At 37.1% G+C, this 27401-nt stretch overlaps 1 protein-coding gene across 3 annotated transcripts in view; it reads right to left on the bottom strand.

The window, feature by feature from the left end:
* Gucy1a2 (guanylate cyclase 1 soluble subunit alpha 2) overlaps positions 1-27401 on the bottom strand; it is a 479074-nt gene that overhangs the window by 124722 nt on the left and 326951 nt on the right. Inside the window, exon 9 of one of the 3 annotated variants that reach the window (XM_052751411.1) lies at positions 22155-27161. The exons of the other annotated variants lie outside the window; for them this stretch is intronic. Within the exon in view, the coding sequence (XP_052607371.1) occupies positions 27135-27161 (27 nt within the window). The 3' untranslated portion in view covers positions 22155-27134. Of the gene's footprint in view, positions 1-22154; positions 27162-27401 lie in introns of those variants that run through there. 3 annotated transcript variants of the gene reach the window in all.

The following is a 27401-nucleotide window of genomic DNA, read 5'->3' as shown; positions in this document are numbered from 1 at the left end:
ATGATGGCAGTCTGGGTAATGGATAGTCTATGTTGTTGTTTTTTTAAATAGATTTAAAAGTCTGCACTCAGGTAGAGTTTATCCTTCTCAGATCTTTGATAACATTGATGACTGGGCTAGCTATACCTTTGTCAGCTTAGTAATTGATTGATCAATGCATTAATTAATTAAAAAAATAAAAAAAATAAAGCTAATAAGGAGGAAAATAAAGCTGAGAAATAAAAGGCTGAGAGACACTGCCAGCTGCCACGATGATAAACAGCATGTGAAGATGCCGGTAAGCCATGAGCCACGTGGCAAGGTATAGATTTATAAAAATGGATTAATTTAAGCTGTAAGAACAGTTAGCAAGAAGCCTGCCATGGCCATACAGTTTGTAAGCAATATATAAGTCTCTGTGTTTACTTGGTCGGGTCTGAATGACTGTGGGACTGACAGGTGAGAGAGATTTGTCCTGACTGTGGGCCAGGAAGGAAAACTCTAGCTACAAGTCTCTTTTTAAAAAAAAAGATAAACAGGTTCTAAATATAGACTTACATATGCTTTTCATTGGGCTAAAGAAATTTCAGTCCAATCTATGCTTGGCTCTCTAGATAGAAAAGACACTACAGATTTCAGGGCAAATTGATAATACTACAATTACTAAGACTATGGGTCTAAAAGTTCCAAATAAGTTCATAAGTTTTAACTTCTGTTCCTAGTTTGTATCTGTCTCAACAGGTTTCCACTTGGCTGACAGATACATCCAAGCATCATTTGCTGGTGACAACCTACTGCAAATGACTGTGAGCCCTGAACTTGCTGAAAGCTGATATGGACCAATTCAGCCGATACGCATACCATCTCTTCAGCTGGTCAATAAAACGTTCCCTCTTGTCTTTGACTAACATTCTGGCTTTCCAGGGCCCTGACAACAACGTCCCAATGTCAGCAGGAAGTAATTACAGAAGAAAAAACATCGCCCTTGTTTCCTCCCCCTGGAATGTTAGATCAAAAGGGAATTTCTTGTTATAGGAAACCTGAGATAAAGTTCCAAGTTCCTTGAGGATAAGGAACTCTGTCAGCCATCATAAGGCTTTTGGCCCTTGTGCTTCTGCTAATTATTGTTGGCTCTTATATCACTGATGTCTTATTCGTGTCTGGGTACCACTAAACTGAGGATGCTAGAATTCCAGTATCCACCTCTGAACCCATGACACACTTAAAGATGACAAAAACTGAATAAGGGAAAGCTCGCTTTGCCATTGATAATGGAAAAACTCTTATGTTCTGGTCCAATTAGTCTCTGATATGATCTACCACCCTGATGATAAAGTCTTTTACCAAAAGCAACATCTCCATGATTGGAGATGATATACAACTCAAGGGGGGAATGAAAGGACCAAGCAGATGCCATAACAGGCTGCTCAGTCTTCTCTCAGAGATCAGGCCTCAATCAGTTTCCTGAGACTTGAGCAAGCACTTTCTGGGAGGGCCATGAACAAAAGACTGCTCAAAGTTTAGCCAGATGTTTACTTTTTGGGGCCCCTCACCAACTTAGAGTTATGTGCAGTACGTGCTTGACCAGCCAGCCCCCATGGTGGCTCAAGGACAAAGCCTGGGACTGCCCCCAAAGTAATAAATTGTAACCACCAACCAGTAAATTCAAAGGTTACATACCCTCACCCAATTAAAAGAGAACAGAGATAAAGATAAACCAATCCAAGTTGCACCCGTGCAAAACTCCCCCAACCCCCCTGAAGGGCTTGTGGATTTTACCTTTAAAAAGCCAGCCACACAAAGAAAAAGCAAGTTCCTCCTGGCCTCACGACTGTCAGTGAGTGCTTTGGATGAGCTTCCCTGTCCGCGGCTTGTAAACAGAAATAAACCATGCTAATTGCATTCTGAACCTAAGGTCTGTGGTGGTTTGTCTTTGGGGTCCCAATCTGGGCATAACAATATCAGTGTGAGGAAAACTGGTTTGAACATTGCTTTCTGCTCTAAAATCAGTTTGTAGTCCCAATAAGAAAACCTGCTGAGCTGTAGCAGTGACAGAGAGATAGTTTCTACATAGCATGTATCTAATCCTCTCATTGAGTACAGGGATTGTATTGTTTGCCTTAAAGTCAGGCTGAGATTCAGTAGTAGTCGAAGAGAAAACTTTTTGTAAAATTCTTACAAAGCTAAAGTCTGAGGAAAATATAGTAACATAGCAAGGAGGGAAGCTGTGCAAGCCATTTCAGAGTTCAGACAGAAAACAAAAGTCTGAGAAAGAAGGAAATTTGGCAGGTATCAGGGAGGAAGAGACTCCGATCAAATTTGAAAACAAATATTATATCTAAGAGGAAAGGAGGAGGAAAGGAAGGAGGGAATGAAGAAAAGGAATATGAGGGAACAGGGAGGGGGAAATACATGGAGGATGGGGGTGGGGTGGGGAGAGAAGGAAATGGGAAAGAAGGCAGAAAAGAAGAAAAGAAAAAAGGAGGAGGGATACCTCATCCTTGGATTTATCCTGCCTCTCACAAAGACCTACAGGTGCGCATTGTTACACTTAAACTCTCCCCACTGAAGGTTTAACAAGGACAGTGAAAAGGCACTGCAGCAGGCCTCAAGGATAGAGGACATAAAGGTAACAATTAATGGGTAGTTTGAAACAGAGCCAGCCAACTGTCAGCTAAGTCTGAAGCATTAAATGTTGATCTTTGAAGCCATTTTTATAGATTACAAAGATACACTTAGTATCAAAGTGTCAGCCAAGCAGGACTGACACTAACACTTTTACTATGGTTCAATTTATGACAAACCTAGCCAGAGAGAAAGAAATCAAGGCTTATTGGAGATAACATGCTTAGGGAGACCACATAATTTACTGAGAATACAACACAGAACTGAATGGATGGGACACTTAATAACAGACAAAATGGGTAGCTGCTCTGGCAAATTCAGGATGCGCATTTGGCTTCAATGTGTAATCACTATTAAAATCTATGTTGTATTTTCTGCAAGCTCATATGTTGAAGTTCTAATTCACAGTGTGTTTGTAGATGAGATTATTTCAAGGACATAATAAAGTTAAGTAAGGTCATGGAGCAGAACCTTGTAAGAAAATGGGACCCTTTTCAATATAACTGTTTTCCCTAAGAGAAGAGAAATAAGCTTGCTTCTCTTGATATGTGACAGGTCATGTGACCACATAATGAAACCAGTTAGCTGTATACAAGTCAAGAAGATGTGCTTCACCAGAAACCCACTCTGATACAATCCTGATCTTGGAATTTTAGTCTTCAAAATTATGTGTACATCAATTTCTGTTGTATAAAACATATAGTCTATGGAATTCTGTAGTGATACCTAGAACTAAGAAAATCTTAAAGTCAAAATCCTATTTCTTTAACAGTAACTATAATTAGAGTAGAAATAAAATGTATGGGTCAGGCCAATATTGCTAACTCTAGAGAGGTACAATACCAGTATTCCCAAGGATTGACACTAAACACCCTGGAGATTTTTTTTTTAATCAGGAATTCTGCTTTTCTTCAAATGATTCCTCACTTAAAAGAGAAAAAAAAGCCAGTAGTCAAATATTCTTAGGGTAGACTCAGTGGCAATTCATGACAAAATAAAACTCAGAAAAACTTGGGAACTGTATGAAGAGAATAGGAGGAAATAGTGGCATGTTGCTCTGTATTTATTTACTCAAGCCTAAGGCCTCTTCTTTTGACAGTGGAGAAGCAGAAAAACTGTGTTTTGGTTTGGATAGTGACACCCACACCTCTAACATGTTAATCATGTCCTATATACTAATCAACCCATGAAATAGAAGGCACAGAATGTGAGCAAGATATGTGCTTAACAAAGTTGAAGTGCATGCATATTATATGACAATTTCAGAATCTCCAGATCCATCTATTTTAAGCTTTAGTGAGTTTAAGAACTGACACTACTTTGGCCAAAGACAAGGCTTCAAGGTCATTGGTAACCTTGGAAATGTAGGTTTCAGGTATCTTGAAATATAAATGGGAGTTTACCTTTGTCCCACATGTGGAATAGAAGTTGCTGGAATTTTGTTAACCATTCTCAGTCTTTGAAGAGAGTGCTTCATGGTGAGTTGTAAGGAGAAGATTGGCCTTCAGTAGAAACTTCTGCAGCATACAAGAGTAGAACACTTAGGTAAGGCCCAGGTGACTGCACGGCTGGGGCATGCCTGGTTAAAGAGCCCTTGAACAAAATAATTCTATTGGAGCTTTGCAGTTTATTTAAAATTTCTCTCCCCTGAGATTTTTAGGGATAGACATTTAAATATATTTGTGTGTGGCTCCATGCAATGCTATCATTTCTGATAAAGAGACCTTGGTGTCCTAATTCATTTGTGCTTTAAGAACTAAGTTTTGCCACAAGGCCTGCTTGAGCTAAAATCTTGTTTTTGCCACTTGACATGGTTACTAGATTTCTCCGATCTCCATGACACTGTTACATATTTGGGAGGATCCATGTGTAACCTCAGGAGTGTTCCCTGGAGACTCAATCAAGAGAGTGATTTTAAAGGCTTCATAATGCCACCAAAAGCAAGAACCTAAATAAGCAAAGTGAGATGCTAGGTTTTATTTTCAAGTAAACTCAATATAATTTTTCCAGTGTCTTGTCTGAAATCTGTTTGCCTTCAAGGCACCATTATTTTTAAATACTCTTGTAACATTTCTGTGACTATATTTAAACTACAGTGGAATTATGCAACACTAATACTTATTACACATATTAAATGAATTTGAAATTTTGCATTGTGATTATTTGAACTGTATGATTTTCATTTTTAGATTAAGTAAATCTGGGTATGATTCCCAGAATTTCCCTTTCGTAATTCTATAGTTTGATGCAAGATACTTTAAAGTGAGAGAAACAAAATGATACCGAGTACTTAATACATACACTAGTACATCTCTAATTCATAATGAGCATGAAATAAGCATTAATAATGGCATTTTATCAGAATTAAGTGAGGCAAAGAAGGGAGACAAATAGATATACATTTGCTTAACATCATAACTTAGATTTGAACACACATGTGGGATTCCAAAGCTCACATGTTGTAGAATATTAGTTTAAGGTGTGTTACTTTTGTTTATGTCGCACTTGTCTAACTCTGTGAAGCTGTGTTACTGTGCCTGTCTACAACACTTGATGGTCTAATAAAGAACAGCCAGGAGCAAGGCAGGAGAAAGGATAGGCAGGACTGGCAGGGAGAGAGAATAAATAGAAGGAAATATCTGGGAGGAGAGGAAGAAGTGGCCAGAGAAGGAGGAGGACACCAGGGTCCAGCCACCCAGCTAAACAGCAAGCCACAGAATAAGAAATAATGAAAGGTATACAGAAATAGAGAAAGGTAAAAGCCTAAAGGCAAAAACTAGATGGGATAATTTAAGTAAAGCTGGATAGCAATAAGTCAAGCTAAGGCTAGGCATTTATAAATAATAATAAGCCTTTGTGTGTGATTTATTTGGGAGCTGGGTGGTAGGCCCCCCAAAAGATCAAAGATAAACCAGCAATGCCCATGCCATTCATTCAACTAGAGCGCTGCATAGCCCCCAGTTGTCTGTTAATCCAACAAAGCTAATGATACTTACTTTGTTGAGTTTTGTAAACACTATTGACAGTTTATGCTATTTTCATACCATGCTCTATAAACACTAGTGGCTCTTAAGTTATTTTTAATGTAAATCATTGGATTTAAAAAGTAAAACAAAATATTGATAATTTGGAATCATAATCTATTCATAGATTTCCATTTACCTAGCAATTCATAATGTGAATAGACTCAATACAAAAGAAGCCCACCAAGAAAACAACAAAACTGATGAAAACACCAAGTGAATGAACCAATTGGATTTCTTTAAGAACTGGAAAAATTTATCACATATTTATAAATAACAGACATCACCTCAAGTTTGAATTTTTCCAAATGCTAAGTTTTACCTTAGTCTCTTTCTGTGGAAAATCCAGACTGATATTTCAGAAAGATAGTTTACTATAGAGAAGGAAATCACATCCTTCTGAGATGTCTTTCTGTTTAATAAAAAAATTAAAATATGGTAGTAATATTTTGTTGAATTCTTCCATCCTCTCCACATGACCTTTCTTCTTGTTTTACTTTTCATCTCTGGCAGTTCTATTCTGGGTATAGGAACTCTTGGGGAAAAACTGATAATATTTTAAACTCATGAAATGATACCAAATAAGACACTATTTGTTGCATATATTTTGAGTGTTAACTGTTGATATGGCTGGTGGATATATTGAAGATTTCACTTTTTAAACAAATGTTGCAAGAACAATGATGGCTGCTGAGATATATCCTGAATTCTGTTAAGTCCTCAGGTTCAATCAATGCTAAATTATAGAGGAAAACAAATATTCAGGACATTAATTGGATCTTGTCTGCTTCCCGGATGCTGTTTAGAATTATTTCCAGAGTCCAAAGCCAAGCTCTTCTGTTTAGAATCCTGACTCTTTAGTTCTCCCCACCAAAGTTTGTGTTTCTCACAAATTTTTCCATGAACCAAACAGAAGAAAGAGTTGAATCTTGTCAAGGCGTAAAACAAACTTAACCTGACCTCTGTATGACTTTGAGTTTAGGAAACCTCCATTGATCATGTGTGTGCTAGCCTTGGTGGTCACTTAATACCCTAACTCAATGGAACTGACCATTGTAGTAAGGTTGAACTTCTATTTATACTGAGGAAGTCTTCTGCCCTTCAGAAGGTTTCTCTTTGTTCTTCCCTCTTTCCCTGTTTTCTTCCTTATTTCATCCCTTTCTTCTCTTACACCTCTTCTTTTCCTTCCCCCAATTATTCTTTTTATGTTTCTGCCTTTGTGCCATAACTTTATCACTTTGTACTTTGTAGATTCAATAATTGATAAGACAGAGTTTTATAAAGAAACCCTCAATTACCACTGACTGACAAAACATTTAGCTTATTCAAAAAAAAAATGATGAAGGTAACCTTAAAATGATATTTTCAAGTCTGGAGTGAAACTTGGATTTATTGTTTCTACACAAATGGAAAAACTAAATAATATTTCAGGATACTTTGGGATTGTAAGTGAATTTGTGCCCATAATTCAGAGGGTATCATATTACTAGTTTCTTCAAATTATAGAGCGGTTAAATGAAGAAGGGAATTCAACATGAAAATGACTCCCTACACACAGCTTTAACTAGGCAGAAAAGGCACCTGACTTGGAAATTACTGCTTTTTAAAATTATTATTTTGGTAGTAGAGATGCCAACTTGGCATTTCCCTCCACTTGGGCTGTGCTTCAAGCAGCATGGAACTACTGCATTAAAATCACTGGTACTGTGGGTTATTATCTCATCAGGGTCAACATTGCAAATACACTCTTAAAGAAATTTGAGGGAAATGAGCTAAACTCAAGGCTTTGCTAGTATACCAATGCTGATCTTCAAATACTGACAGCATTCAATTGTAGGGTCAGGTCTTTCCTCACGTTGAAGTACTCACATCCATCCCAGTCAATCATTATTGCACAGGAGAGCATTTGAATCTTACATTATTACTGATCCATGTTCACTGTGCAATGAAGAAATATGAATGTTCAAGTGGAAAACCAACTTGGGGCTTTTCTAGCTCGATGTAAAAGGTATGAGAGGGGTCTGGTAGGACTGTTTATTCTAGAAAGATTATTACACTGTGATGTTTAAAATTATATACATATATATACTCTATATGGAAGTAAGTAAATTAACAGAATTTGGCTGTCTATAGTTCTCTCTTATTTCATTAGAGCATGCTGATCAGCACTTAAAGGCTTGGCAAGAGGAGAAGAGCAAATGGGACAAATCAAGGAGTCTTCTGTTGAGAAGACTAACACTGTAACTCCTGCTCCAGGTGATCTGGCACCTTACTCTGGCCTCTGCAGGCACCCGCACAAATATGGTCCACAAATATACATCAAAGTGTACATCCATCCTCATAAAATAAAATAAATATGAATAAATTTATAATTAGTCTAATATAGCATATTAAGGATAAGAACCACATTGCCCTCTCAATAGATGCAGAAAAAGCCTTTGACAAACTCCAATGTTTCTTTAAATAAAAAAGCTGAAGAAATTAGAAAAACAAATTTCATCTCCCAACATAACTGAAGATATACGACAGACCTATAATCAATATTAAACTGAAGAGGGAAAACTGAAGCATCACTGCTACTTCTATATATATAATGCTTCAAAAATTAGCAAATAAATAAATAAATAAATAAACAAAGGAAAAAGAACATTTGAACAAACAGGAAAAGGAGTTAAATGATGATTTTCTTTTTATGCAAGAAATAATCCTACACGTAAAAGAACACCTAGACGTTACCAGATGGCATGTACCTGGGAAGAACACTTTGAGCAATGTAGAAGGACAGAAAACCTACACACACACACACACACACACACACACACACACACACACACACACCCCACACACAGTTTTTAGTAAACCAATAATGATCAACTAAAACAAAAGTCAAGAATATTACCCCATTTGTGAAACTTTAAAATAAAAAAATAACTAGGCACCGGGAGGTGGTGACACACACCTTTAATCCCAGCACTCAGGAGGCAGAGGCAAGCGGATCTCTGTGAGTTCAAGACTAGCCTGGTCTACAAAGCGAGTTCCAGGAAAGGTGCAAAGCTACACAGAGAAACCCCGTCTCAAAAAACCAAACAACAACAACAACAACAAAAAAAAACTAGGCATAAATTTAACTGAAAATGTTAAAGATCTTGTCTTAATTAAGGTTTCTATTGCTGCAATGAAACACCATGCCCAAAAAACAAACTGGGGAGGAAGGGTTTGGGGGCTTACACTTTCATATCTCTGTTCATCGTTGAAGGAAACTGGGACAGGAACTTAAACAGTGCAGGAACCCGGAGGCAGGAGATGATACATAGGCCATGGAGGGGTTCTTCTTACTGACTTGCTCAGTATGCTTTCTTATAGAAGTCAGGACTACCATCCCAAGGGTGGCCACACCCACAATGGGCTGGGTCCTCCCTCATCAATCACTATTCAAGAAAATGTCTTAGAGCTGTATTTTAGGTAAGTAATTTCTCAGTTGAGTTTCCTTCCTTTTAGACAACTCTACCTCTAAACAAAGTATCACAGGTTTTCTTTAACAAATGGCAGCTGAGGACATAGAGAGTATTACATAAAAAGAAGAGGAAAGAAACCACTAAGGATGTAGAGAAAATTGGAGGAGATAATAAATTGTAATAGAGGGAGTGAATGCTACCAGAGTATATTATATGCAATCATGTAAATTCTATAATGAAACATCCCTCCCTGTACAATAATATTTGCTGATTAGAAATAAAAGAATTTAGCATAACCTGAAATAAGATCAGAAGGACACAGATTAGAGATGTTCATTGTGCATAATTGTAGAATATTACATAGTTGCGCTGGCAATTTCTATTCTAATCTAGAAGAGACAGAAGATATTAGTAACATCTTGGTCAGCTGGAATTGAAGACAGTCTTGATAATGCTCATGGAAGGCAAGGAGCTGACATATAATGTCAACTAATACACATTATCAATTCCTACCATTAGCAAGGGTCAAGCAAGAGACACAAACTGAGCCACAATAGTGATATTGCATCCTTACATCAGCTATGTGTCAATACCTTTCAAAGGTATTTTTTTCTTCCCTATGTCTTCACATATATCTCTTCTCTCTTGTATTTCAGTTCACTAGATAATTGTTTTTAATAAACAGATAGGTCAGAAGCTCAGAGATGGGCTTAGTAATGTGTGAATGAATCATGCCTACAGAATATGGTACACTTGTTCTGCTAAGAAAATAAAACTGAGATGTCTTTCCTGTGACCAGGTGCAGTTGGTTCATTTTAGAAGTGAGTCCTACTTGAAATTACTTGAGAAAAATCTATGAACACTGTTGAAAATAAGCCCAAGGCTAATAAAGAAAGATTTTTATATGCATGGGAATCAGGGCTTGTTGTACTAACTTCAAGAGTCACTTTTATTTTTAACTTGGCAAACTAAAATGAGATTAATAGTCTACTTGATCTCATGTGAAATATTGAAGTAAACTATAGCACAGATGGAATCATTTAAACAGTATTAAAATAAATGATGCTATGTATACAAAGTAAAGTAAAGGGCACTGAGACTATCATGAAATGTTTTAATATTTGTCCACTAGAAGAAAACAAGAATTACTTTAGGATTGCTTTCTGAATAGAATTCTTATAGTTTGGGAAATAAAAGTTTGTGGGACATGAAGAAGTACTAGCAGTCGAACCCAAGGCTATATCCAAAGCCCTTTTCTTCTTTTAATAAAATAACTTTAATTGTTTGTGGCTATGAATAATTTAACTTATCTTTGTAAGATTCTATAGTCTTGTTTTTATTTACTATAATGTAGACTAGCTTAAGTATCTTTTCTGACTACCATTCATGAACTTTGAAAGCTGAGCTGTATATTTCTCATTGAACTATAGAGCTATGGACTACTTCACACACTTCATTTACTGTTTCATATATCAGATACCCTATTTTTTATAGTAAATGAACTAGAAGTACCATTTAAAATAATTTACCTCTAAATTGACTTCCACATTCTTAATAGGGTTTAAGAACTTTGACGACTTACCAAATTCACAGTGAATAATAGGGGCAGAGGAATAGCTGAGCCCTCTTTCACCCGAATCTAATTCCAGTATCACATAACCCAATATTGAAACTTTTTTTCACAAATGTGTACTACAGTTTACTTAATGAATACTACAATTCCAGGATTTTAAGGTGTTATATTTTCCGTCAAGTCTAAGGTTAATTCTAAAGCTTGCTATTATAGAAACTAATAAAGTTTACTATATTCCTTAAGAAAAAATAAAAACAAATGCCAAAACTGTGCTCTAATTAGTTCTATCAGATTTTTTTTCTTGTTTCTACTATAACAGACTGTTACAAACTGGGTGGCTTACAATGAAACCAACTCAGGAAATGTTCTTTCCATACGGAGCATCTTATTTTCACTCTCTAAAGATCATTATGATTAAATAAAGTTTACTCATATAATCTAGGAATTTCTCCATCATCAGACCATCAGTTGAGCTAACACTGTACCTTTTGCCATGTAAGTTAACATAGTTGGGATTTCTAAGGATTAGGATACAGTCATCTTTGAGACGCCACTAATTACACGCACAACCTATCAGAGAAGGATAATGTCAATGGTGGCTTCACCTCTTTGGCTGACTCCCTAACATTTGTTCTGTAATTACTAATATAGAAGAGGGTAAAAATGTTCACATGTGTCTAACTCTATCCATCCTGATGGACTGCTTAGCTCATTTTGGCATCATAACAAAAGATCTGTACAGAAGAACTGTCACCTAGTAGTTTAACCCGTAGAACTAAATCAACAATTCCAACTGTAGCTTGAGTTTTCCTGACTGGCCCACAGTCAGGACAAATCTCTGACACCCACCAGTTCCACAGCCACTCAAACCCGACCAAGTAAACACAGAGACTTATATTGGTTACAAACTGTATGGCTGTGACAGGCTTCTTGCTAACTGTTTTTACAGCTTAAATTAATCTATTTTCATTAATCTATACCTTGCCACATGGCTCACGGCTTACCGGCATCTTTACATGCTGTTTCTCATCATGGCGGCTGGCAGTGTCTCTCTCATTCAGCCTTCCACTTCCCAGCTCTATTCTCCTCCTTGTCTCGCCTATACTTCCTGCCTGGCCACGGGCCAATCAGTGATTCATTTATTGACCAATCAGCAACACATTTGACATACAGGCCATCCCACAGCACTTCCCCCTTTTTTTTTAAAAAAAAGGAAGGTTTTAACCTTTACATATTTCCAAAGTCAGCTTGGTATATTTGGGAATTTGGGCGTAGCTTCTTTTACTACTTTCTGTTGGAGGGGGGGCGCTGTATCTTATGGGGACACAAAGAATATTTTAGGATTATGGGGTAGTCCATGAGGGTGTATCGTCTGAGCCAGTTGCCTTGAAACAGTTCTGGATGTTGGATCATCTGGGCCATGGTGTCATTGCAGACCTTTCAGGGGGTCTTGGCTGGTTAAACCTGATGTATCTTAATCTGGAACAAATCCATAGCCTCTGGCTTTCTGTGGAAACAAAAGCAGAGCCTTCTTTCCAAAGCAACATATCCTTACATCCAAATTTTGAAGTCAAGGTACCTTTAAAATATATATTTTGGCATAACTCAACAGCTTTTGTAATCAAATATTTTTTTTCAGTTACAAATATCAAAGAGAACATAATCCAGATTCTCTGTGTGGTAGACATCTTTACGTGGCTTATTTTTTTTATATTAGCTTGAGCCTATTGTTTTAAACTGTAGCCTTTTAAGCCTGAAATGACGCTGGTGTTGTGGCTGCTGGCTCCACCCATTTCAGCTTCCCAACATGGCGTTGATATGTTTTCCGCCAGCTCTGGGAGCCATCAACTCTCAGAAATAGTGGGTCTATGCTTCTATCAAAGCAGCGTGTAGCTCAGAAACCTCTTTTTTGTTTTGTTTTGTTTTGTTTTGTACTAGCAAAGGCTAAATCCACCACACAGCTTAATGTGCCACTTGCAGAGGCCTCATTCCCGCCATACTGCAGGTCGAGCATGTACGCACGCTAGGAACCCGCCAGTAGCTCAAACTGGCAGCTGCCGCTCATTTGAGAGGGACAATTAGGAAGCTGTTTTTAGCTCTGTTTTAGAATTTTTTTTTTTTAGTTTTTAGGTGGAAACTCTTGCCCCACGTTGGGCTCCATTTGTAGCTTGAGTTTTCCTGACTGGCCCACAGTCAGGACAAATCTCTGACACCCGCCAGTCCCACAGCCACTCAAACCCGACCAAGTAAACACAGAGACTTATATTGGTTACAAACTGTATGGCTGTGGCAGGCTTCTTGCTAACTGTTTTTACAGCTTAAATTAATCTATTTTCATTAATCTATACCTTGCCACATGGCTCACAGCTTACCGGCATCTTTACATGCTGTTTCTCATCATGGCGCCTGGCAGTGTCTCTCTCATTCAGCCTTCCACTTCCCAGCTCTATTCTCCTCCTTGTCCCGCCTATACTTCCTGTCTGGCCACGGGCCAATCAGTGATTTATTTATTGACCAATCAGCAACACATTTGACATACAGGCCATCCCCGCTTCACCTCTTTGGCTGACTCCCTAACATTTGTTCTGTAATTACTAATATAGAAGAGGGTAAAAATGTGTCTAACTCTATCCATCCTGATGGACTGCTTAGCTCGTTTTGGCATCATAACAAAAGATCTGTACAGAAGAACTGTCACCTAGTAGTTTAATCTGTAGAACTAAATCAGCAATTCCAACATATATGAGTTTTATTCATCTTGTCCCAGTTCTTGGACTTAATATTTCTGCTATGCTAACCTGCAAAACCTTCAAAGTTGTAGGTCAGACTGTTCAGAAAATAGTGATTGTCTTCTGCAAGCTGAAATATAACCAATCAAAAAGAAAGAAAAAAGAACAAAGGAAAGAAACATAGAAAAGCCTATCAAAAGGGATTGTAGACAATGTTTATCCAGGTACAGTACATACATCATGTGTATTCAGTCATCATCAAAGGATGCACAATGCATCCTCCAAGCTCACCTCCCACTCCTCCTCAGCAAAACTTTTAAAACTTCTTTACAGTATCCATTGCTATTAGTAGACTCATAAATGTATTATAAGCTGGTTTTCATATCGACATTGCTCTGGATTCCAGGAAAACATAAATGAATGCAGTCTAGTAATCAACTTCAAAGAAGTCATTGTCCAATGCAATGTATTTAAAAGTGTGGGGTCTGGATGAATTGTCTGAGAATTTGATAGACTATAATTCCTTAGGTCTCATCCAAGACATACTAAATCAAAAATTCTGGTTTTGACACACAACAAATTTTAACAAATCCTGCAGGTGACTATGATGCAAGCTAGAGTTTGAGAGCAACAAGGGTAATATGTGAGCCAAAACAGGAAGCACTGAAACAACATGCACTCATTGTTTTGGTTATTGTTTTAAGCATGTGTCTTACTTCCTTCTAATAAGACTACATATGTGAATTTTTTCTTTACATTCCTGAAGGCATACAGTAACTCTTATAAATGAGTCTATAATCCATTGTTAGATTGAGTTTGTATTGTTGATGACTCTACTGTGAAATTATTGTGTTTGATTTTGGGAAATTGAAAGGTGATGTTTCAGGCTTTTGTTGTAAATGTGAAGTGGTTGCCATTTGAATTGGGATCAAGACAGAATAGTGTTTCATGAACTTTGCCTCCATGTAGGGAGCCAACAAAACATTTCACTGTTGCATCTGCTTTAGCAAGGACCTGTCCTGTGCAAATTTGTTTGATGTCAGGCTTTCAATTAAACTATACCATATTGCTATCCAAGCATTAGTGTCTTATGAAGAGCAAAAGTTGAAAAGTTGAACTATGTCTGGCATTGTTTGAAACAGCATAAATCTCTTGTCACTATAGGTGAGCTAGTTCAGCATCTGACACTAAAGTCACTAATGAACTACAAAAGCTATTTTATACTTCCTGAAGGTGTGCTGCTGTATGACAAAAACATGTAAATGGTTACTAAATGAGCTAACAATTTTTATGAACTTTAGTATTTAAAACCTCTTGCAAATTAATAAAAACATCATGCACAAATATTAGCCAGGCCCCAAAACTATACAACTTAAAAAAACTTATTTACATTTAGAATTGGCATTCAAAATGAAGCACTTCATATTAAATTTTATACCTTCAGTATGAAATAGATTTTGTTCACTTATCTACCATGAAACAAACAAGAAAATGACATAATTAGATCCAGAAATTCCAAATCTACCCTAGTATTCTGATTCTGTTTGAATGCCATCTGTGAGAGCTTTGGCAGAGGAAACATAAGAGCCTGGGTTCTAGACCCAGATCTGCCAACAGAACATTCTTGAGGAAATCCCTTTCTTAGTCAAATGAAGAGTGGACCAGATTGTATTTAGCTGTGGACATTTAATTCAGCTCCTCATTAGACAGCAGCATTGTCTTTCCTTTCTATCCTGTCTGTACTTGTTCCACTCATTCAAACAGAAATTTCGACTCACTGTGTACCATTAAGTGGCATTTATATGCTGTTGAGCCCAAATTAAATATTCTTTATATCTCTCCTGATTTCATGCTTGTAGATCCTGTTACTTATCTAGTATCTATGCTTGGATTTCTAACAGATCCCAGTTTTTGTTTTTATAATCAAAACATATTTATATCACTTTCCCCCTCCCCTTTTCTTCCTTCAACTTCTCCCTTCCCATCTTCCTTCCAAATTCATGGCTTCTTTTTACCTGAATAATCCAGTTTTAAGTGCACCAAATTGATCTCCTGGGCTCTTAACTCCATACCCAGAAACCTCATTCAGTCATGCCTCACTTACAGTGTATTTTGATTCCACATTAAAAATCCCTGGGGACTGAAGAGATGGTTTAGAGGTTAATAACATACACTGCTCTTACAGAGGACCCAAGTTAGGTTCCCAGCACCCACACTGAGCAGCTCACAACTTTCTGTAATTCCAGTTCCAGGTGATCTTCTGACCTCTAGGGACACATCCTAATGTATCTGTTTCCATTCTTGGTCTTATATCAAAGCCCAACAACTGTTATCTACATATTCTTCTTAAGTCTTATTCATACTTCTTCAGTCTGCTCAAATCCCCATGACACGTAATAATTCTCACCCACTCTGGTATAATTCCTGGTCATTCTGATTGTTAATGTTGCTTTTTTTGCTCCCCATGGACACTGTCTGTTATCTTTCTACTGCCATGACAAAATATCATGACCAAGGCCTGGTCATTTTATGGGGATCATAGATTCAGTGTTAGAATCCATGATCATCATAGTGAGGGACATAGCAGCAGGCAGGCAGGTGTGGCACCGAAATGTAGCTGAGAGTTTACATTTGATCCACAAGCAGGAGGCAGAGAGAGAGAGAGGAGAGAGAGAGAGAGAGAGAGAATGCTAACTTGAAATAATGGCATGAGCTTTTGATATTTGAAAGCTCATCTCCAGTGATACACTCCCTTCAACAAGGCCAAACCTCCTAATCTTTCCCAAGCAGTTCTTCCAGCTGAGGATCAAGTATTCCAATATATGAATATTTGAAATATTCAAATATATTCAAATAAATAGCCCCCTATGGGGGATAGTCTTATGCAAGCAGCCATAGGTACTGTCCACCTTCAGGCCTTTCACAATCTCCATCCTCTATTTCTTTACCAGATAGACAAGCCTTTGTTCAATGTAGCTTTCTGAAAGAAGCTTATAATTAACATGATATTTAAAATTATAACATCCATCTTGTTCTGGCTATTGTCTCACAGAAATATTTTAACTCTTAACCTACAATACATTTTCTCAGTGTCTTAGTATAATTTTAAGAAAATGACTAAAAATGTATAATTACTATGGCTGGAATCTTGAAGAAGCTATTGCTCATGGCACTATGAATGGACAACTCAAATCCAGGCTGGGAAGACTAATTTTAGGTTTTGTTTGTTTGTTTCTTTGTTTTGTTGTTTGAAGAAAAGGTTATTTCATTACACTTTTCCTTTTTCTTGATTCTCTCAGAGCAGAATGAAACATGCATAAAAGAATAATAGAATTAGGTTAGAACACCTGAGTTTGAGTCAAGACTCTCTTTTGAGAATAATGTGACATTATTCAATAAACTAAATTTTCTTTATGTGATTTGGTGGCAGTAATCCAGCCCACAGAGATGGGGATTTATGTGAAAATCCTATAAAATGTGTGGTATGAAGAATGACTCCATGAGCAATCCATTCTCTTTATATATACTGTGTTTATATTTAGGAAGCATTTGCCTTGCTTACTATAAATTCCTTCTCTTTATGCTTTATCTTGAATGTAGCAGCAGAGATGATCACCACAGATGATCCTTCTAAAGTTTACTTTAATTTGGAAAGAAGCAGGGGTTGGAAGTAGAGTAGACCATTGTAAATAGCCTTTCTCTATCCCACCAACCAGCTTCCAAATAATGACATGGAGAATTCTTATTAATTATGAAAGTTTGGCCCATAGCTTAGGCTTGTTCCTAACTAGCCTTATATAACTTAAATCAACCCATTATATTCATCTATCTTCTAACCTGTGGTATTCCCTTCCATCATGTACCTCCTGTTTCCTCTCCATGTCTCCTGTGTGCCTAGATTCTCCTCCTCTTCCTTTCTTTCCCAAGAAATTCTGCCTATATCTCCTGCCTATCTACTGACCATCCAGATTTTTATTACAACTATCACAGGAAATACATCTTCACACAGTGTAAAAATATCCCACAGCAGACCATTCTATTGGTGTCTTTAGAGATACCATGACTCATTCCTTCCTATATTATCTATATGAGAGTTGTGGCATGGTAAAACAGCAGATCAAAATAGCTATACCAGACAGTATATCACCTCCTCTAATACCCTCAACAACCCAAAGGAAAAAAATGTTCTCATACTTATTAATCCATTGTCAAGTAAACTTTTAAGATAGTAGAATATGAAAACATTTTTCCAAAAAGTGATTTTTGCCCTCTGAATAATAACATTTATTTCCTTCACATGTGAATTTACTTATTTTGCTTCACAGCTTAGAATTTCCTTGTACGGTGGTATATAAGAGGAAGGGTAGCAAGCATTTTGGTTTGTTTCACATGTTTCAACACTTCACTATTCAACACAATAGTTTCCAACATAATATTTTTGTTGATTATTGATTGTTTTGGAATTTCACATCATGCACCTAGATCACACTCTCTTCCCGGTCTTTCCAAGTTCGCTCTCCCACCCATGTGACCTCCTCCACTCAATAAAAAAAGAAGAAAAAAATGTCCAGTTTGTGCTGTCCATATACTCCCTGGAGCATGTTCAAACTTTCAGGAGCCAGTTCCTTGAAGAAAGCTGAGTCCTTCCCCACCTGAACCCCTGCTGGAAGCCAAGGATTGTGGAGAGGTACACTTCAGCATTCTGGTCACAATTTTTAAGAATTATCTCTGGTGCCTTTCTGTCTAGGCTGTTACTTTTTTTTTGGTTTTTCAAGACAGGGTTTCTCTGTGTAGCTTTGTGCCTTTCCTGGAACTCGCTTTGTAGACCAGGCTGGCCTCAAACTCATAGAGATCTGCCTGCCTCTGCCTCCTGAGTGCTGGGATTAAAGATGTGTGCCACCACTGCCCGGCTGTTACTTTTTTGAGAGGTGGGGGTAGGATGGGGTGAAGTGGATGTAGGGGTTGTCACAGAAGGATTCTATTTCCTTCTTTCTCAACTTTGAGTCTTTTGTCATTGAGACCAGTGCAAAAACAGATTTTAAAGCCATTAATATGTTTTTAAAAGTCCTTCATTAGAAAATCAGTTCAATAAAATCATATATTTTGATTTGATGTAAATGAAAAAATCTTTCCTTTGAGAGGAGTGTTTTGAAACTAGGGGAAATTTGTCAATAAGTGAATTTTGCTGTTGTCACAGCTAGGGGACAGAATGTCACTAGAACTTAATACATAGAAGCCAGAGATACTACTAATAATCCAACCATACACAGTTCAATTCTTCAACAGATACTCAACTTCAATGATGGCAGCATGGAGAGTGACCTTGACAGACCTGAACCACATGGATATTAAACCATGACTTTGCAATCTGCAATACTTCCAGTGTAGCTTTATAACTTTTCTATGTGCTCTCTAGCTCTCAAGAGTAATCCAGAATATTCATTAAAGTATGTCTGCTTTCCAAGTGAGATTCAGTGGCAGGCCTAAAAACCATGTGCTTGTTTTTGCAATCATATAATTTTTATATATTCATCTCTCTTCTTCCTAGATTGAAGATGGTCATACCTGCCTAAGGTTCCAGACTTGGAATTGCACCAGAGGATCTGAAGCAAACATCTTCAGGCAATCAGCTCCTGGCTAGAAATGTCCAGATGATGTCCATGTATCCCTGACAGCCATTATTAATGAGCATTCATTTAACTCTACTCATCACAGGTAAGATAGGCTTGTCTTGTTTCTCGGTCTTACCAGGAAGTAGAGAGAATAAGTAACAGTATACACTGTGAATGGAAATTGGCTTCAGTATCTAGTTCTGCAAATAGCATTCAGACACCTGAAAATGTCTGTGGGAGAATATAGCTATAATGAGCGTTTATTATATCCCACTTTATCCCCATAGAATAAATTTACAAAAGAACAATTTAGTGCATCCTTAATGATTCTGTCATTAAAACAGGCTTTAAGCACAGGCCATGTTAACAAAGACTCTTTGTGAGCATGTCAGGTACATAGCACACCCCAACTCCCTTTCTTTTGGAGTCTGTACTTGAATACTTTCACTTCAATACCAAGTTGGATTCATTTTCTGATATATCATTCTACAACTGGGTCATAAAGTAGTAATTTTATTTAGAACCTATTGTATTCTTGAGGAATGTCACAGTTATTAAACAAATGCAATGCTTAATATCCCTTAATTATATAAGTTTCCTTGGTTGATTCTACCCCCATATCTCCATAACCAATCACAACCACACACAGGAATCCCAGGTTAGTTAATTGTATTTGGTTATATAAAGACCTGAGGCTGCTTTAGAATGTCAGTCAGAGCCTGCCACAGACACAGGTATAGATACCAATTATAAATAGATAGATTATAGATTAGATAGGTAGATGACAGATTAATAGGTAGGTAGACAAATAGAAAGATATTGATTAGACAGTAATTATACAGACAACTGTGTTATCGATATAAATATAGAGATAATACAAATAGTTGATCAAAAGTATTATACAGGCTGAGAACTTTATTCTCTGCTTTCTGAAGAGCTGAGAACTAAATGGGCTGATAGGATGAAGTCCATTCTGTGTACTAAGATCCATGTTGCAGTTCAAGACTGGTAGGCAAAGAGCAGATCTCTCATGGGAGCCATAAGCCTAAGTGACCCTTGACACACATGCTGTCATGTTTGGGCTTCTCTCCTCTTTTCTTAGATCTAGGCCTTGCTTAAGTCTCCATAGCACCAGAACCTCTTCTCACAGATACCAGAACCTCTTCTCAGATATCAGGTGAACGAGCTGCAGTTAAGCAATTAGGCAGTTAGACAAGAGTAGATAGATAACCCCCAGAGCAACATTTCCTGCTGGCTGAACAGCCCATAATTAAGTCCCTTCCTGCTTGCAATCCCCTTTGACTACCTATATTTGCTTTAAGAGAAAAATAAAATTTTAGAGCTTGATCAGACATCCTGTCTTGCTTTCATTCTTTGTGTCTCTTGTCCCTCTCATTCACCAGCCCTCCCTTTGGGTCCCCATTGAGGACCCCACTGGCCAGAGGAGATCTCTTTTTCTCGGTTATTTATTCTGTTCAGGAACTCCACATATTGGATGAGACCGATTTATAGAAAAGAGAAAATTTGCTTTATTAGATTTATTGATTTAAACACTCTTTTGGTGCTGGATATGGTATATGGTTTATTTCAGCACTGTGGCAAATCTAGATTACATTGTGAGATTCTGCCAAGAAAGAAACAGGAATGGGGAGATGGATGGCTTAGTCTATAAAAGTACTTGTTTCATAAATGTGAGGATCTGAATCCTAGAACTCCACAAAAAGCCAAAAAGTCAGGTATGATGATGTGTTTTTGACACCCCAGCATAAACAAGATGGAATGTAGAGACAAGAGATCCTGGAGGTTGCTTGCCTACTTGGCAAAGGTCAAGGCCAAAGAGAGACCCTGTCTTACACAAAAGCTGGAGGGTTTCCTAAGGAATGATACCCTTTGTTCTCTGACCTCCATGTGCATGGATATATGCTGTATGCTTGTGAGCACACACATATATGTGAATACACAAACACACACATGCACAAGCAAAAATAAGACAGCACATTAATTTTATGTACTGATATTTTAGTTTTCCATGATTAGATTACATGAGTAAGACAAATTAAATGAGTCAATGGGTTAGAAGTTTGGAATATATGGTAATATTTTATTTGTACTGAAATGTGATTTTATTTGTACGTTAATAAATAAAGTTGGCTGGGGGTCAGAGCTAATAGCAAGCCATAGCAGAGCAGGGCTTTGGTGGTGCATGCCTTTAATCCCAGCTCTTGGGAGGCAGAGATAGGTGGAGCTCTGTGTGTTCAAGGATACAGCCAGCATGCAGACACATGTCTTTAATCTCAATACCAACCATAGAAGACCTAGAGATCTGTACAGACAGGCAGTGACGAGGAGGTCATGTTGTTGAGTTTACAACCAATGAGAAGGCAGAACAGAAAGTCTACATAAAGACAAACACACAGGAAGTAGGTCTCTTGACTGAAGAAGATAGCTGCAACACTGAAGGGTAAGGCTCTTAGCTCTGACATCTTGGGCTTTCATCTTTGTATTGGCTCTGTGTTTCTTATTTAATAAGATGGTTACTTCTACAGAATATAAAATTCTTGGGTTAACTATTGGCTGTGAAACATGTCTGCTTACCAAGTCTGCATTTTCCCCCAGCTTCCATCCATTCTCTGTCTCTCAGCAACATTTTATTAATAATGATGAAAACAAATAGAAATCATGTTAATATGATGATTCATAGTTTGGAAACACAATGTCTTACTAGTTTCTACAGAATCTGTCCCTGAACTAAAGACCAAAGTCTTGTAGTTACTTCAGAATTGACATGAAGAGAATATCAAGTTAGTCAAGAATTTCTGTGTGACCCTAGAGTAAAAGGAGCTATAGAAATCCAAGGCAATTTTTCTTGCACAGAAGTGGCAGCATGTATCATCATGGAAGTCTGGAAAGCTAGAAAAATGCACATATAAACTAAGAATACAAGAGCACTGCTTTAGGAGCAGCTCAGTAAAGGTCAAGCAGACAGCTTCTCTGTGTCAGATAACAAACCACTTACCGCCACTGGACCAGATGACTCTGTGGGCATGCTTCAGATAACTTCACAGGAATCATCTTGGTAGAATAATACCTTACTACTTACAATTTTAAATATTTATGAACTGTTTACATTCACCTGATCATAGACAGATATACACACAAATGTTTGTGTTAGAAATGACATTTGTATAAATAACCTGGTCATCGTGATAAAAGGATGCTATAATGTTCTGTGAGATGTTCAGCCATATGATTCAAATTGCTTCATCAAGTAGTTCAGTTAGCACAAAAGAGTTCAGGAATCTGAAAGGTGTGTACAGAGATGAAGTAGTTAACACTTGTAATAGACAGTTATTTAATAAAATGGGAAGCAGTAAAAGCTGGTGAAAACATGTCTCAATTTCAGTACTTTAATATACACTGTAGTTCAAATAATAATGTTTATGCCAAGGGTTTGCTGGTGAGCCAGTCTAGCCTACTTGATGTCCTCCTGGCCAATGAAAGATCAGGGTCTCTCAGAAACACAGTGGATGGCTCTTGAAGTGAAATATTCCAGTTGCCCTCTGGCTTCAACCAACATGCAGACAAATAGCCACTTTTACACAAACAAAATGAGATAATTCATTTGCCAGAATTTGAATATGTCATTTGATTTTAAAGGATAATATAAGAACTATTAATGAAAATTTCATATTAGGTTGAACAGATATGTAGATTCACATAAAGAAAAGAACACTGAGAAAGGAATACATATATTTTTTAGTTAATCAGCAGTTAAGGGCTTGTACTGCTCTTACAGAGAACCTGAGTTCTATTTCCAGCACTTTTTACTCCATCTTCAGAAGATCTGATGCCCTTTGCTGGCCTCAACCAGCACCCACGTTCACATGTGCACAGAATCACACATGGACTGATACATATATACATAACTAAAGGCAAAAGTAAAATATCAAACAAATGCAGAAAAATCCATATGTTTTATATACCTAGGTTTATTTCCTATTTCCCTCATTATTGGGAATTTGAAAATTAACCATTCTGATATAATTCTAGTTCTCTTGAAGTAGAATCATATTGTATGACTACATCACATTTTATTATCATTTTAATCTCTTTTTGCTTGTCTACTTGGCCCATATTTTGTAACATTTTGTGTAATAAAAAGGTTATAATTTAAACCAAATATTGTGGCTTATGGCTGTAATTTCAACACTCAAAAGGCTGGAACCAAAACTTCTAGAATCAGCTGGATTCCTTTATAATCCAAATTATGTGACTATACAGAAACATTCTGTCTAAATAACAATTTTGTCACTCCTGAAAAAAGAATAAATCAAGTATAGAGTTCAGTAAATGGACTTTTATTTATTTTTCTATTAGCCAACTATGGAAAAGGTCTCTGTCTCCCCCTCCCATTGTCTTGCTGCTGTTACTATTCTGTCTTTCACTTTCTTTTGTCACCACTAATTTTTATAAAGACCTGTAGCTTTTCTATGTGTATCAATGTATTTCTTGTTTGAACTACTTTGTTATTGTTTGTTTCTAAAGGTTCAAAAAATCTAAGCCACTCCCTATCTATTAAAACACCACAACCATCTGTTCCCCTACCCCCAACTTGTCCCTTTGGAACACTCAGTTTAAACACTGTAGCCTCTTCCTTTCTAATTTTATCTTCCCTGTTCTTTAGTCTTGCTTTGATATTCCCATCTCTTTGATTCTCTGATAGGCTTTCTTCATCCTGAGGATTCACTTCTCCATGACCCATTCTATCTTGTCTGTTAAGTATTAATGTTTTTTGTTTAATGACTTTACATTTATTAAGCAAACACATTGTCTTCTTACTCCAGGAGGCTTCAAACACATCAGATCAACTTTTCCCCCTTATTTTTGTTTCTAGTTTGACCTTTTGTTTTCCAAGCTGTATACTTTATTCTTCATTCCTAGATACTCTGTCAGGCGTGTATACATGTCTTAAACTTTTACTTATCATTCTGATCTTGGCTCAAAAGACATATCCGCATGACTTCTTTCTGTGTAGTGTGGTATGCATCACATGCTTTGTTACATTTCCTACATCATATTATTCACACTTTATAATTAAAAATTTGATTGTACAATTCTGAGTTGTCTTTCTTTCTCTCATGTTCACACAGCTCCCTCAAGTGAAAACTATATTACTCATCATCATAACTGAACCCAGAACAGTTCTTGCCAAGCAGTCTGTTTGGTAAATATTTAGCCAGTGGTGAGAAAATGAACACGTCTGTCAAGTATTAGAAAACATGTTCTGAAATGAAAGATGAAGAAAATTGGAGTTGATTTTAAGGGAGAGAAAAATACTGAAAGGACAGATCACTGTCCCTTTGTAGGTGTTGAAAAATACAGGGAAGAGAAAATGTGATAGCTCTGTAATTATGAGGAAACTTTAATGTATTTTTTAACAACAAATAAATACCACCTAGGAAGGTTATAATGAAAAGTTAATAAGATAAAGAATATAAAGCTGGATCCAGTTTACTAGGGGCCATATACTTTCTTCATTTGGGAAAGTTTAAAACAGAATTTACTTAGATAAAAAAAAAAAGTTGTAGCCAGGCGGTGGTGGCGCACACCTTTAATCCTAGCACTTGGGAGGCAGAGCCAGGCGGATCTCTGTGAGTTCGAGGCCAGCCTGGACTACCAAGTGAGTCCCAGGAAAGGCACAAAGCTACACAGAGAAACCCTGTCTCGAAAAACCAAAAAAAAAAAGTTGGATACAGCCTTGAATATCCTCTCACATACATAAGGAAGCAAAGGTCTTTGAGCTTCCGGGTGTTCATTGGCATCTAACAGAGTCCAGTACGTGGGCCACTGTGATGATGTATGCTGGGTTCTGTTCAGCTTATCTTGAGGCAGTGGGAGGGGGTTGCCTCCTCTTCCCTTATTTGTGAATTGTGATGTGGTGAGTTGGACACAACCAGCAAAGAATATTTTGTGATTTCATAGCAGGCTTAGCCTCTCTCTACATGTAAGAATGCTTATTTGTAAGAGGTAATACAGTCATTCTCACCATCTTACATTAGTGCTAGTAAGTCCAGGGATCAATTATCCTAGTGAGAAATCTTGATAATGAAGTGCCCCACCCATGATCCCAACAAGAATTAATTTTCCATCCATATAGAAGTAGCTGTTACCACAGACCAGTGTTTCCAATGACTATGAACATCTTTACTGAGAACATACAGAAATGGAACATCTTTACTGAGAACATACAGAAATGCTGAAAATGAGTGATGATGATGAGGAGAGACAGACTCTCTGAAAACTCTGCTTATAATTTTAATACCTTTCACACAGTGTATTCTATCCTGAAGTATCTTACCTCATTGTAGTTAATAATTTAAAAGAAGCATGATAAAGCTTTGCCACTAAAATTCACTTTACCTGTTTTCATGTCAGTGAGCTGCCATCAACCACACACAGAATAGGAAGTTGTCTTTATAATATGATGTAGGAGATTCAGGAATTAGCCATCATCCTGAAATGTTTCCTTCTTTTCACATTTTGCCATTCCTTCAGTTCCCACTTTAAGAATACTCTAGGCCAGGAAACACATACTGTATTCTCTTCCTTTTTTAATGTTTCCCTTTAAATTCAATCTGTGGTTCCTCCTTTGCTTTAACATGAAAATAAACATCTCTATGTAAGTCAACTTTTACAAAAAGACAACCAGACTCATTCATCCTGGTTCTTTTTAAGCTTAGCTGAGAAATTCTGACACATCTGATGTAATGAGAGATCAAGACATTTAACATCTGTCCTGCAGAATTCTATTTACATAATAGAATCAATATCATAGTGAGATGATGTGCAGAATAAACAAAAAATTTAAATGACTTATATATTTAATTAAGAATTATATTCCAGTATCTGTAAGATTAAGTAAGAGCTTCAATAACTTCTTTCCAGTGAGGACACCAGATAAATGAAAGCTTGAGCTTAGAATTTAAAGATGGCCAATATTTTTTATGAACTTAGCCTTGGAAAAAGATGCACTTGGTCTAGTCTTTGAGAGATTGCTCTTTGTTTTGAAATAGCCCAAATGTGGATCTCTGAGAATGAGACCACCCGAGTCACCAATGCTATCAAAAACTGTACAGAATTCATGCAAAATCAACAGATTCCTTTCCATTCATTTGTATTCTAGAAACAGGACTCATAGTTTTATGATGGCTGCACAAGCTGCACAAGCATTTACATTCAGAGACAACGGTTTACTAAACACAAATCTAATATTTTTATATATAAGCTATTGCCTTCTTTGAAGTGAGAATATCAAATAAATCACATGCTATAGCAAGGAAATTAATTACCCCCCCAAATCTCAATCTTGTCTTAAATAAAGACTCAAACTAGTTCCACATAAAGGAAGATGGAGAGAAAAACAGGCTTTTTTTAAGTGGATATCTTAGGTGACAAAAGTACAGTTATATTGGATCACATAATGGTAATTATTGATTGTCAACTTGACAGTCTAGACTTATCTGGAAGACAAATGTCTGGACATATCAGTTTAGAAATATCTATATTGGCTTTGTTGAGGATTATCTGGAACATAAGCAATCAAAAGGTTGTGTATGAGAGGTTGGCTACAGTTGAACATGTTGGGGCTCAATTTCCAGTATAAGATGTTATACGTATAGAAACTTACATGAAGTTTACAGTTATTACCAGTGGGAGGTGGTTGGGATTTACATTTGATAATATTCCTACGTAGAGCTTCCAGGATTGAAAGCTATTTCACCATGGGAAACCCTGATGGCTAGGAACTCACCTAGCAAGAAGGCTGTCACCAGAGATGGCTCTTTGGCCTTGGACCTCCATAAGTATGAAGTAATATAAAATTCTTTAACTTTGCCAGTTGGTGATAACTGTATTCTTGGTGACAGAAAATAGGCTAAGATGGGGACAACAAAATAACGAAGGCAATTTGACTCTATGTAAACCACGATGAGAATGCAGGATCAAGATCATTAAGTTTTTGAAGTGTTTGGAAGGAATGTGCTTCATGTAGTCCTGAGAGGTGCTCAGTGGGCATTTAGTTGTCATTTATTGCTGGCAGTGGTGCTTCTGCTTCTGCTTTCAGGAAAGTAACTGTCTGGTCACAAGATGGGTGAATTATGCATCTCCTATGTGGTAAACAGAACACATAAGAGTGTAGTAATTGCAACAGGAATTATTTGCTTTTATGACTAACTTAGGGGCAGATTTCATATTAAAAAAATAATGCAAAATTAACCAGGCCTAAGATTGTGTCTTCAAGCTTCATCATTAGCCATCTAAATATCATACTGTGGTCACTCCACTCACTCAGTCATTTGTTCTCTCAATTTTTTTTACCTGTTATTCAGTCTTATCCTCAGTCAGTC

Source organism: Peromyscus californicus, unplaced genomic scaffold (genome assembly GCF_007827085.1).
Source record: "Peromyscus californicus insignis strain IS unplaced genomic scaffold, ASM782708v3 Scaffold_11__1_contigs__length_118956290, whole genome shotgun sequence".
Classification (NCBI taxonomy): domain Eukaryota; kingdom Metazoa; phylum Chordata; class Mammalia; order Rodentia; family Cricetidae; genus Peromyscus; species Peromyscus californicus.
This window is presented reverse-complemented; position numbering and strand designations above follow the sequence as displayed.